The sequence below is a fragment of the Pogona vitticeps genome, chromosome 2 (genome assembly GCF_051106095.1).
Source record: "Pogona vitticeps strain Pit_001003342236 chromosome 2, PviZW2.1, whole genome shotgun sequence".
NCBI lineage: Eukaryota > Metazoa > Chordata > Lepidosauria > Squamata > Agamidae > Pogona > Pogona vitticeps.
In genome coordinates, this window is record NC_135784.1 from 273,887,118 (window position 1) to 273,900,039 (window position 12,922).

The 12,922-nt window shown below is 40.0% G+C and overlaps 1 protein-coding gene and 1 long non-coding RNA gene across 4 annotated transcripts in view; one reads left to right on the plus strand and one right to left on the minus strand.

Moving 5' to 3' along the window:
• The window catches only part of LOC144587055 (uncharacterized), a 663,623-nt gene that overhangs the window by 515,278 nt on the left and 135,423 nt on the right, over nucleotides 1-12,922 (plus strand). The gene's annotated exons all lie outside the window — the stretch shown is intronic.
• Nucleotides 1-12,922, minus strand: part of LOC110077314 (V-type proton ATPase subunit S1-like protein) — a 41,380-nt gene that overhangs the window by 10,542 nt on the left and 17,916 nt on the right. Inside the window, exons 2-3 of one of the 3 annotated variants that reach the window (XM_020790217.3) lie at nucleotides 3,196-3,236; nucleotides 1,170-1,231 (exon numbers count right to left, since the gene is read on the minus strand). In XM_020790217.3, coding sequence (XP_020645876.2) covers nucleotides 1,170-1,231; nucleotides 3,196-3,236 — 103 coding nt within the window. Of the gene's footprint in view, nucleotides 1-1,143; nucleotides 1,251-3,195; nucleotides 3,237-12,922 lie in introns of all 3 variants that reach the window. The other 2 variants (XM_078386393.1, XM_078386392.1) reach the window with 2 other exon arrangements.

Genomic DNA, 12,922 nt, shown 5'->3' on the forward strand with positions numbered 1-12,922 from the left:
GTAATGCAAACTAACGTGTGGCACAGAAACTTGAACTTGTCTCTTAAAAGTATCCAACCAGTATTTTTCTTGGTTCATGAAAACAATTCTATCAAATCTTGTCTTAACAAATAGCAAGGACTGCTTAGAAAAGTTACTTTTTTAAAAAACTTTAGCTCCCAGAATTCCCTCTTGCTGGCTGGGGGAGGGGGTTCTGAGAGTTGGCCAAAAAAACTGCACTTTCCAGATTCTGGTGCTACTGCATCAGAATATGAAATAACAGAAAGATTTTCTGCATTTTCAGAAAGCAGATGATATATTTGGGGCAAGGCTGTTACAGGCCATTTTAATTACACCTTTGTGTAAATGAGAAAATCTGCAGAACTCTTCTGTCCAAACAACGCTACTCTTTTTTTTTACAACTTAAGGTACAGAGACTTGAGGCCTAAAATCTACCAATTGGTATGAGGAGACTTGCAATTTCCCAGCAATGTGTCTTTAAAAAATGCAATGCAAACAAACTTGGAAAGCAGAGAACAAAGAGGGAGAAAAGAGTTGATTTGCAGATCAACTCTTTAAAAAACACAAAAATCAGCTAGGGAGTGTATTCCATTAGAGGTTTTTCAACCACTACTGTTGGGAGTAACGCAATATTTGCATGGTCACTGAAACATAAGCTTCTGTTTCTAGTTATCATCTAGTATGTCATCCAAGCAAAGTCCTTACAGAGATGACAAACCAAACAGACATGCCCCAGATACACACATTCAATGCCAAAACTGGTAACTAAAATTTTATAACATTGCCTTTGTAATCAACAAAATTTTTAATCAGAGAAAGGCTGGTCTAGCAAGAGACTGATCAAATTCAGACAACCCCCATGAAGTTTGCTTATTTTGTTGCATAATGAAAGGGTCCATGTGAATATTGGTGAAATTTGTTGAGCTTTCCAACTGAAATTGGTGCTTGAAAAACTTCTCTTTTTTAATGCAACTCCCAGAATCCCTCCAACATGGCTAGTAGGAGTTTCTGTGGGTTTCCGAGAGCTGTAGTTTACATAATTTCTTCAAGTTCTGACAGAAACAACCACACATAATCCATGCAAGTGTCATAGTTACTCTATAGGGGAGAAAGTAAGTTTATATACATTATAAGTGAACTTACAATCCAGCGCTCTGATATCTCCATACCTGTGTAATTGCTAATTGCTGTAAGTTAAGTTTTGGCTTCACACTGCCATCATATCGTCGGCCTACAGAAGAAGAGACACACTGAAAGTTCTGTTATCGGCATCCGTCAATAAACGCAAGAAACGCTGCTTATTCCCTGTAAAGAACACCTCTGCTTATTGAAAAACACTATATTGTTTCTGAATTATTTCTGCATTTCCCTTCATTCTTTATATCACAGATTCAGTTATTTCGAGAACAGAGAGGTATGTTCACATATATCTTCTGCTAGCTGCTCATGGGACAGCGCAGATGATGAAAACTGGGTTTGCAGTTGCAGATGTATTTATATGATGTAGACTGGCAAGACAATTACACTATGAGCAGGGATGCATCAAGACCAGACCTTGATTTGAGAATTATAACTCCCATAATTCCCCAAACCAGCATTACTGACTATGCTGGCTAAGAGGATTCTAGAGCTGGTAGAAAATTAACCTTCCTAAACACTTTTCAAGATCCTGAGATGCTACAGGATCTCTCCTGTTCTATCATTTCTTTTATTCTCTGTGCATCATATCTTTATTCTTCCTCTTGTTTCCAGATATACCACCCACAGAAAGAAGAAGGGATATCTGTATGCTGTAGTCACTGGGAAGATGGCAGGAGAGACTGCTGGTTGTTCAGGGGCGAGAGTGGATAACAATGGCTTTCTTCACCTTCTCAAATCTTTTTAATGTTTCCATTGCTCAGGAGAGGGTTGACAATACAGCCCATGAGATTCTCTTTTCTTCTCTTGCCAGTTCCAGCAATCTGTCTCACCGCTTGTTACAAACATTTGTGCAAGGCAATGCTATCAGACATACCTCCCACTGTCTGAAATTGTGTTGCTCAGCCCAGGAAGTTGCACTAGAGTAGGTCCATCTAAATCCCTGGAACTTACAGAGCATCTGACTCACCAAATCCTCACTGCTCTAGTGTGGCTCACTACGCTGAGCAACAGGATTTCGACTAGTATGTTCAACATTGCTTACTGTCAGGCTACAGTAAAGAGGCAGATGGAAACCTGGCCATTCCAGTGCAGATCCATTCCATGAGGCCTTCCTACTCAGAATCATCACCCTTTATGAGCCATTCTACCCATCTTCCCAAAAGGATGGGCAACAGGGCCACACCATTAGCTTTGCTGGAAGACCAGCCCCACTGTACACATCTCTTCCAGGTGAACCCTGTAAGAACTGCTGGTTAGCTTCAAGAATGGTGTCTACGTTTACTTGTTTACCTCCACCTTCCCTCTTCTCCCTCTTGTTATTTAAATTATGAGCATGTGGGCAGGAATGGTCCTGTTTATTATTAAACTCATCTAACCCACTCTGGGAGTATTTTCATTTCAAATGAAAAAGAGGATTAAAATGCTTTTTAAAAATGAACAGGAAGCTACAGGATGTTAACTGTAATATTTCCTATGTGGGCTCTACAGAGCTTGGAAATATTTTCTTTCACAGAATCTACCAGGTATCATAGCCATATATGGGTTGCATAAGAGCACTGCGTACTCAGTGCGTGGCAAAACCTTTCCATCTTTGTTTGCTGAGTGTGTTTCCGAAAGGAGAAGGCATTGCAGAGTGATCCCAGAACTAGTTATATGTGCCTCCAGCGATTTCTATCCTGTTGTTGAATAGACAGATGAATGAAGGACAAGGCCTGTTCTCTGCAAATAAAGTGCCTTGTAAGCAAAATACAATAAAAATGTGAAGCTGTGTAATACTAGGCTACATTCCTTTTCTCTCTTTTTTAAAAAAAGAATTATTGAATTAATATGGAAACAACAATAACAAAATAATAGTACAGGTCTTTCACTGGAAATGCATAATCTGATATAGTTCCTTCACACCACTGAAATCTGTATCAGATTAAAATTTCACACCCAAGATTCTTACACATATGAAAGCTTCCATACTTTTTAAACAGAAATTTTATATTGCAACCAAGAACATCAGACAAGGCTGTGAATATCACATAACACAAACGCAGTTCAAAATCTTACCATTTCGCTGGAGCAGATCTTGATCAGAAAACTCAAAGAAACTGCAAGACAGCAGACACACAAACAGTACATCAGCAATATTTTTTTTGCAGCTTTGGGATCTGTTTAAGTTGGAGGATCTCCAAAACTATCTGCTTTGAAATGGCAACACAAGCTCAGATACAACACATTTAATTAAAATAATGCAATGTCAAAAGTTTTTTTAAAAACACAACAAAACATTATTGCCAATCTTGTTAGGTACTGTATGCAAAAAGACCTTGAATTTTTACATTACTATGCAACTAGTAGCAAGTTTATTTTCCGGTATTTCAGGATCAAACTATATATTACATTTCAGTAGAAGAAGGAATTCCTTAAATACTGGAAGGCGTCTGGTTGTCACTGCTTTTCATATCTGTCATAGATTGCCTGCTATGCTTTGGGACTGGTTATGAGGAAGTAAACATGGGCTTCACTTACAAATATGATTGCTTAAACTCAAAACCTCAGCAAGAATTACATCTGTAGAAAAATAATTGTCTGCTATCTGTAATGTATAGTTTGGCTCTCAGGCGCTTCATAATTTACTACCGCAATTTAAATTATAGTAACTATTGTACTATACTTGCACTTCCTTATAAATATATTCTGATCACTGAAAAACCTCTCCCGTTCTTTCCTGGAAGTTCTCCTAGGAACTGTGTAGTTCCATTTCTTGAAGACAGGGGAAGTTTTCTGTTTCAAATTTTGACTTCAGGTTTAAGATTTCACGTTGCACAGGCTTTTGTTACTTAATTGGTTTATTGTAACTAGGTTACAGTAATTGGGTTTCATTCAGCTCCCTACAGGGCTCTTAATGCAGACCTAGAACAAAAGAAGAGAGAAAAGGGTGTATTTGAGTTTATGAAAATTTACATCTGCTGCAAAATACCTTCCCTCTAATTCATCGGGTTGGAGGGAGGGGTTGGGAAAATATTTCAGTAGTTCTGTGATGACTTGTGTTTATGCAACAAGGGAAGTGGGGGTGGTTTCCTGTTTCTCCCCCTCTCCTTATGTTTAGGATGCCAGTGTATGTCGAGTGATATTTCTTCTTGCCCTCCCCTCTCCTCATCTATTATATGAAAGGCTTAGTCACAGAAGATCTTGAGTTATTTTTGTGGGCAGGTGGTGACCCACATTCCTACCCCTAGAAAGATGATCCACGGAGATAATGCTATATGTCAAGCATCCTTTGGATGTGGGAAATTGTGGCTGTGGACTACCTGCTACCCACCAAAGGAGCACTAGCTCTTCTCGACTATACTGTACTCCAATCCCCTTCTCCTTGAAGAACTAGCAAGGGGAAGCCATCACTACCTGCCACCACTATATTGATCTTCCACTTGTGAACTAGGAAGGGAGGGAATAGGAAGCTGGCACCACTCACTGCAATATATGTGGCTGAGCTAAATACACACCATTCTTCAAAGCTTGGGAAAATTGCTACCAGAATTCCCTTGGGCTGAGGGTTTCTTGGAACTGTAGACCATTGCTATGGACCAAAACAGCAATGAATCTCTAGCTAGCATGCATACTAGCTGGGTGGACAATTCCGGATCTCATAGCCCCAAAATATAGCTTTGTTGAGCACTGCCCCCCACATCACCTTTTATGGGGCTAAATCCACAACTTTTCCCAGTTGGTGAGTCAGGAGACAGCCCTGTTTTGAACGTAACACATTTCCTTTTCAAACAGGGAAATTGGGAACATGCCTCTAATGATAAGTCAGAGCAGATCATAGTCTTTCCATTCTTTAGGCATGAAATACCTGCTATGCCCAAAGTCCATAATGTGTCCAATATATTCAAGGTTTGTTGTCTAATGGAAAAGTTCACTGCCTACCTATTGGCCCCACAGCTGTTTAGAAAAGAGTTTGAGACCTTGGTGGGCATCTAAATGAACACACTGGTTCAAGTGATGAACTTTTCAGTTGACTCCTCTGTTAACAGAAGAGAACCGTTGCCATCCAGGCCTGCAGATTTTGGCTTTCATCAGGACTCTGAAGATCTAAGCTTCCTGGTAATTAGTGAGAACTGTGTGTTAGACAGCTGCACCCCATCAGTGTACACAAAAGGTGGAAATTTCAAACGGCACAAGAAGCAAAATGAATATGCCTAATTGCATTTGTCCAGAGATGCTAAATGAGTGAGCATAAACAATATGGTTTAGACTGAAGCCCAGAGAGTCACATCTCCAGCAGAGAGGGGATTTGAAGGCACTTCAGGTAATGCACAAAACTCTATGGAGGTTTATGCTTCATTTTAAAAGTTCCTCTCCAGGGGTGTCCAACTGGCGTGAAACATCCAATTCACAGTACGAAATGCAGACACACTTGCTTAGGCATATGCTGCGTCCCTTAACAGTTGCTACAAACAGCTGCTTTCAGATTTGAAGCTTACTATAGGTTGCCTTATGCCTTCCAGAAAACCACCTGGAAAATGATACCATGTTTCACACCAAAGTAACAAGATTCTCCTCTCAGCAGGAAAACACCCACAAAGTGCTAGCTGTGCATTTCCAATGAAATATTCATACCTCTGGTAGCAACGTAGTGGCAAGAGCAATCTGCATGCCTCTGAAAATGACCACAGGTAAAGAAAGATATAGTCAGCATAGCAAGCTTTCTAAGGCTCCTAAGGGGCAAGTACGTCAGAAAGGAACGACTGCCTGCACTTGTTTTGTACCTCTGCTTACAGAGGCTCAAAGAAGCTTCTATTCAGGCATTCTGTTTATAAGCCCATTGCGTAAATGGGGACCTCGGTCACACTGAGCAACGTTACCTGCTCACATACATTGTGTGCATCCAGAAGCCCAGTATCTGTGTCTGCATGCAGAAACCAAATGTCTCCGTAGGAGGCCTTGCAAGGCTCCGTTCTTAACAGATATACGCAAAGATTCGATTCTTAAACAAACAAACATCCTCCAGTTTATGAATGTGGGATATTGTGCTTCTGTATCCATGTTTTAAAATGCCAAGAAATCGCCCAGTATATCCCTGCACAGTATCATTCGTGCACTGCCAGCAGGAAAAAGGATGCTAGACTTGACACTGCAAAGGACAGCCTAAAAGCTCTCCAGGGTTCCAGGCTACAGTTTTTCCAGCCCTGTTTGGAGATGCTGAGAATTAAGCCTGGGACCTGATAGCTGAAATCCTGTTGAAATTGGTGTGATGCAAAATTGTGTCTGCAGAGGTGTATAGATTATTATGCCCAGTCAGTCAGCATCATGCATTTTGACTGCCAGATTGACCACACAATTGGTACACAAAGTCAATGTTCTCTACCACTTGTGTAATGTTGAATTGTGCACACAAAACTGCACAACAGAATTTCAGCCACTGCATGCAAATATAGCAGCTGTATCCACTGCCCTGATATGCTTGCATAATGTTTGCCATCCGGTGTTTCTTAGAATTATAAAAACCTAATTTCTGTTACCTAGTAAATACTGAAAAGGGTCACCGTAAGTCAGAATTGACTTCATCGTCATCATCTCAGAACTGCAGAGCTGGAAGGGCCCTATGGATCATCAAGTCCAACCCCTGTCAAAGAGCCACAGTGGGGAATTGAACTCTCAGCCTCTGCTTGCAGCCAGATACCTAAACCACTGAGCCATCCAGACTTGATGTCACCCAATTATTTTACTAATTTCAACACTACCTTCACTCTCCTTCACCCAGCAGGGGGTTGGACTTGATGGCCTTATAGGCTCCTTCCGACTTCACTATTCTTTGATTCTATGATAAAGAAGATCAGTTCAAATGAATGTCCACCCTTAACTGCAACTAACATAAGTCCCATTAATTTCAATAGGTCTAATCTTGGTAGGATTAATGTTGGATTTAGCCCAATACATGCCCTGTCGAAAAAATTCTGTTTCTCAGGACGATTTCAGTGGATATTGAACAAAATAGGTGTTGCAATGCCTTCTGCTTCTGAGTTATGTCATATGGGCCAAGTTCAGTCTCAAATCAGACAAACTGAGACTCTTTTTATGTGTTAAGTATATTCCATAACCTTCTATCTAAAGAATTATATGGGAAATTCTGTTGAACTTTCTCAAACACGTCTGGATTTTTTTCATTAACAACAGATGGTGGAAGCAATAATCAGGAGCAAAAGATTTTCCCCTCTAGTAGCAGCTTTTCTTCTTACAATTGTACTCCCAAACTGGTCTTTGTAAAAGGTACAAGCCCCTTTGTATTTTCAGCGAAAGGAAACAGGCTAGCCATCAGGGAAAAGGTTAAAGTCCTTTCCCAGTCTATCCTTCCTCATCGTTCAACAGTGCTCTCCCAATAGCTGTAAGGGAGGTAAAGAAATGATACATGTCATTCCATGTATTGTTTAATTTGACCCTAATGCACCGACTCAAGGTATTTCAGGTGAGGCATAGAACTCTATGGAGGTTTGGAAACCAGACTGCCATGCTGGCTACAGGATTTTGGGATCTCTAATCCAAAACGCAGACATCTCCTAGCATTGTTTTTAGAGGGAGAGACAACAAAGCCCTATTCAGCCTTTTGTCAAAACTGGGGAAACATACATTATGACAGCAAAGTGAGGGCTGTGCCAAGTAGCCTCCTCCCTCCAGGATTCTTTACAAAGCTTCATGGCACATGGTTAAACTGCAGTACTGTAGCCAAAACTCTGCTCATGATCTGGGTTCAATCTGAGGTAACCAGCTCAAGGTTGGCTCACCCTTCCATCCTTCTGAGGCCAGTAAATTGAGCATCCGGCTCACTGGGAAGGCAATATGTAGCCTGCATAATTAAATTGTAAACTGCCCAGGGAGTGCTTTAAGCACTATGGGGTGGTATTTAAGCAATTTACAGAAAGAACAACCAGAAGGGCCTTCCTCCTTAATGTTGTACCTTTGGAGCTTTGCATACTGTTCAGAACCACAGTCTTATTCAATTCTGATCATATAGAAGCTTCCATAAATACAGCGATACACATTAAGGCGTCCGTGCTGCAGGGCCAAATTATGAAGCAAAATGCAGGCAAGTCTATTTAGCCTGACCTGAATCCCAATTTTACCAATTTTGATAAGGGCCAAATAGGGTTCATATACCTGTTTATTTGCTTAGCTGGCTGTAGGATCGCAGAATAGGGTTCAAGTGGCTGGCAGAAAAAGAAAGGGACTTCCTTTGCTACGCATATGAGTTTCCTTTATGCACAAATTTCTCATCTCTTTCCACTCATGCATTATACAGAAACGTGCTTGAAACAACACCAGGAAAGTAGTCGCTGTAGAGCCCCAGAACTTTATGGGTTTTTTTTTCTATGTTGGCCTGTCAAGGTCAGAGGAATGCCTCATCCTGCTTAGTTGTAAGACTGTACTAAGCATGGGTCTGGCTATAAGAAAAAAAAGGGAGATTTCAGGGGTCTTAAAGCATATCATGTTTAGAGTACTTTTTTTTTTTTTGCCTGCTTGTATGAGTTTAATGTGCATTTTCCCCACCTGAAATGACTGCCCATAGGAGAGGAAGACATTGAAATCACAAGTAAAAGGCATACTTTTTACCTCATATACACGGTAATGTTCATCTAGAATCCCACTGAACTGAATCCAGCAACCACAGCTGGATCACAGTCACAAGTTTCAAAATATGCATTTGAACATTCAGACATATCTTTCAGCATTATATGAACAGAAAATTATCTGCTGACTTTTTTAAAGTCTCCTTTTCCTTTCAAGAAACATAAACAATTGCTACATGATGCAAAGCCTCATTTTATATATATATATATATATATATATCATTTAATTATTGTGCTTTATTTAGGTTTTGGATTTGTTTTGTTTTTTTAAAACTCTGAAGCCCTAGACTATTTGTGTGATAATAATCTGCAGTTTAATAGTTACCAAACCTTATCCTTTTACATGAGCTTTTTTCAAATACCCAGACTAGATTTTCTTATCTCATTGGTAGAGGGTGTCATCTGATAAGCAGGCATTTACACTTACTTATACATATAATCTTACTTAATTGGGTATTACCTAGCGATTAGCTATTCCAGTGCTTTTCTCATTTGAGCTAAGCGAATTTCAGTTCTACTACTGACAGATCCTGAACATGTGAGAGAACCATATCATGTCAATATGATGGATATAGCAAGACTCTGCTTACATTCCGTGTATTCTGTGTGAAACCCAGAAATGTATAACATGTAAATTGTCATTGTATGCAGATCATTACTTATGTGGGACAAATTAGCAAGTTGAATTTCTCTTCAATAGTGCAAAGCCTGTTTGGGCATTAGCAGCTATGTAACTGTTCAAATATCGCAAAGAGGGGAAGGAGTCTCAGAAGGGAAAAGGCAGCAGAAATGGATATTTACTTGACAGGTTGCTTGAGGTGAGGGAAATATCATACAAACTGAGGTCTAGTACTAAAAAAGGACCTTTTCCTTTTTAAACAAATATATGAGAGTATATATTTGAAAATCCTAACAAGTAAGAATAATAACAATTTAAGATAAACTCCAGCTGTGTGCCCGTGAAAGTTCATAGAATTACAAAATAGAGGTAGTGGCACTGGTCCACTAAAAACAAATCAACCTTTAAAACTCACAGGTAGGCGATAAATTTATTAGAACCAACCACATATATACAATGGTGTGCAGCCTTTCAAGTTCTCTCAAACTTGTTCTCAGGCTCAATTGTAAACAATTATTGGTGTGAAGGAGATAAGAAGCTTTGTGGTTAAACTGCAGCACTGCAGTGAAAACTCTGCTCCTGATCTGAGTTTGATCCTGGGCTTAGATAGCTGGCTTGAAGTTCACTCAGCCTTTCGTCCTTCCATGGTTGGAAAATTGAGTACCTAGCTTGCTGTAAGGGGCAATATGTAGCCTGTATAATTACATTGTGAACCAGTCCATAAATTTGGGTAGATGTTTCCAGATCATGATACCAATCATTAAATGACTGTCCATCTTAACACTGCCTCATTACTGATGAACTTCAGTTTACTTGCAGACCACAAATTGCAGACCTTAAACTGCAAATCTAAAAAAGGCAAGGGGTGCTTTTAAAAACCAATAAGTTCTTTCTACACGTACATATCAAATATTAAGAATATTTGCCTCAGAAGGAGGCAGACAAGATTTCTAAAATAGAAAGTTATATATTCACATTATTCAAACTTACTACATATTACATATTATGAACACTTATCTTTATAGTTACGTATTTTAATAATACTGTATATAACCAGTGATGGGCATGCACTGGAAAATGGGCGATTTGTGATGGTTCATTGCTACCCACGAACTACAAACTATCATGAACCCCACCTCAAAAAACAAACTGGTTCACAGTTGATTTTTTAGGTTCATGCTGGGGAGGAGGGAAACTACCTGACTGCCCCTCCCTCTCCCACCCTCCCCTCCTTCCCTTGTCTTGAAGCCGTCGCTGCCACCTCTGCTGCCAGACCTGCCAACTCTCAGGATGGCAGCAGCAGAGGTGGTGGCGGCGGCAGCTTTAAAACAAGGTAGTGATACCTGGATATACTCAAACACAGTTTTAGAGGTGAACAGGCCTCTCACATTTAGCCAGAGAAAGGCATACTTTGCTAGTACAATATAAAGTTCCTCTATTTCTCACCTTCTGCCCACTCACTTTTGATTAGCAGATGGCCAAGCTTAGGAATATTGCTAGAACACAATGAGAAGATAGCCGCAACATAAAATCAGCAGGGAGCTGATTTCTGAAGGCCATACATTGAGTTTCAGGAAGGCCACATAAACATATCAATAGATAAGGGAACTGGAATACAGTGGTGCCTCGCAAGACGAATACCTCGCAGGACAAAAAACTTGCAAGACAAAAGGGTCTTGAGAGATTTTTGGTGCTGGGTCTAAGAAGCTTCCCTAGGCTTGCCTAGCAGGATAAAAGCCTCTTAGACCCAGCGCAAATCAGCTGAGAGGCAGGGAGAGGGAGGGGCAGGAGTGGAGACTACCACAAAATGGCTGCCGGCTCCATGCTGGTTGCTGACTCTCCGCTGTTTGGTGCTCTTTTTCCAGCTGTTCCAGGGCTACAAAGGCACTGTGAGGAGCGGGGCTCAGTCTACTGTACCTGGTAAGTGACTTTTTGCTGACTTTTTTTTGGTTTCTGACTTTTCCCCCCCATAGGAACACATTAATTAAATTTCAATGCATTCCTATGCAAAAACGCTCTTTGCAAGATGAATTTTTTGCTAGACAGCATTAACCACGGAACAGATTAATTTCGTCTTGCGAGGCAACACTGTACACATTCCTCCTGACACAAAGGTGAATTGCTGGGGCAGGCCAAAGGGGAGTTTGAGCATTTTACCTATATCTACAGGGGGCCAATAACTTTATAATTTTTGTCATCATTAACCAATCAGAGGCAAGATCCTAATTTTAGGAAAAGCAGACCAATAGAATTGTAGAACTTGATGGCTCTTTGTTTGTTATGTTATAAAATATCTGTATATTGTATTTTCAGGGGCTTCTCTGCTGTTAAGAGAAGTCCCAAATGACTTTGTATTGTTTTCAATAAAATTGGACTTTGGTTCGGTTGTTTGCGTCTTGCTTGATCCCTTGCCGGACAACAAATTAGGATACAAATTTTGACCTGCAACAACAGGGAGGCTACAACAGCAAGGGGAGAGGTGAGCATCCTCTTTTGCTGAAGCAAAATGAAGCCCTGAAGAGGGGAGCGAAGTTCAGCACTTCATTTCATTTTGGCAAAATGGGATTCCCTGAACCACAAACCAGCCCATCCTGAATTTTCTACATATAGAGTAGAAGTGGTCTACATTCTCTTCTTCTAGGGATGCTCCAGGAGTGTGATAGGCACACTGAATCCATAGACACTCAGGAACTCCATAAATATTCAGGATCTAGACTCAGAACTAAAGAAGAGCAAAATGTACTTGATAGCATCCAGTCTCCCAGACAATCAGAAAGATTCTGAGATCCACATCACAATGAATCAGACCCCAACAGTTTACACAGGATGATGCCAGACTTCAACAGTAACCCTTCACAGTCCAAACAGACCACCATAACAGTAATTCCAATGCCCCAGGAACCTTGGTACCTTCAGTTTTCAAAGTCCAAATGTTGTTATTCCTAGTAACTTTGACACTAAACATGAAGAGACATCTCTTCAATCTGACCTTTAAAACAGACATTAATTTAGTGTTGTATTGACTTTAATGAACATTATCATGATCTTAGAACTGTGTTGGTTATCACAATATTTACCTATTTTTATTAAGTTTGTTCTTAACTTGTTTTCATTCTTTTTAAAGGAAGTGTGTATCCTTTGAATGCTAGGCCTTAGTAGAAAGGCAGTATAGAATTGTAAGCAATAATAGTAGTAATAGAAGCATCAACAAATTATATGTGCAAAAATCATTTTTCAGCAATGGGCTAGAATGTATGGATTACTCACAAATTTTTGTCCATATTATAATTTCTAGCCACCTCCAGTTTTAGGAAATGACAGCACAGTACTATGCTGGGATAAGCAATTTATCATGGGAAAAATGTTAATTTTAATAATCTGGAAATTCTACTTCTGGATAGACACCAATGAAAAACATACCTTGGAGTTCCATTAACAACCAACCCCAAAAATACAGAAAGCACAAAAATTGCAAAGCACCAAACCGTAAAGTAAGAAACTAAAAAAATATGGAAACAAAATCAGGCCATCCTGCTCTCCATACTAA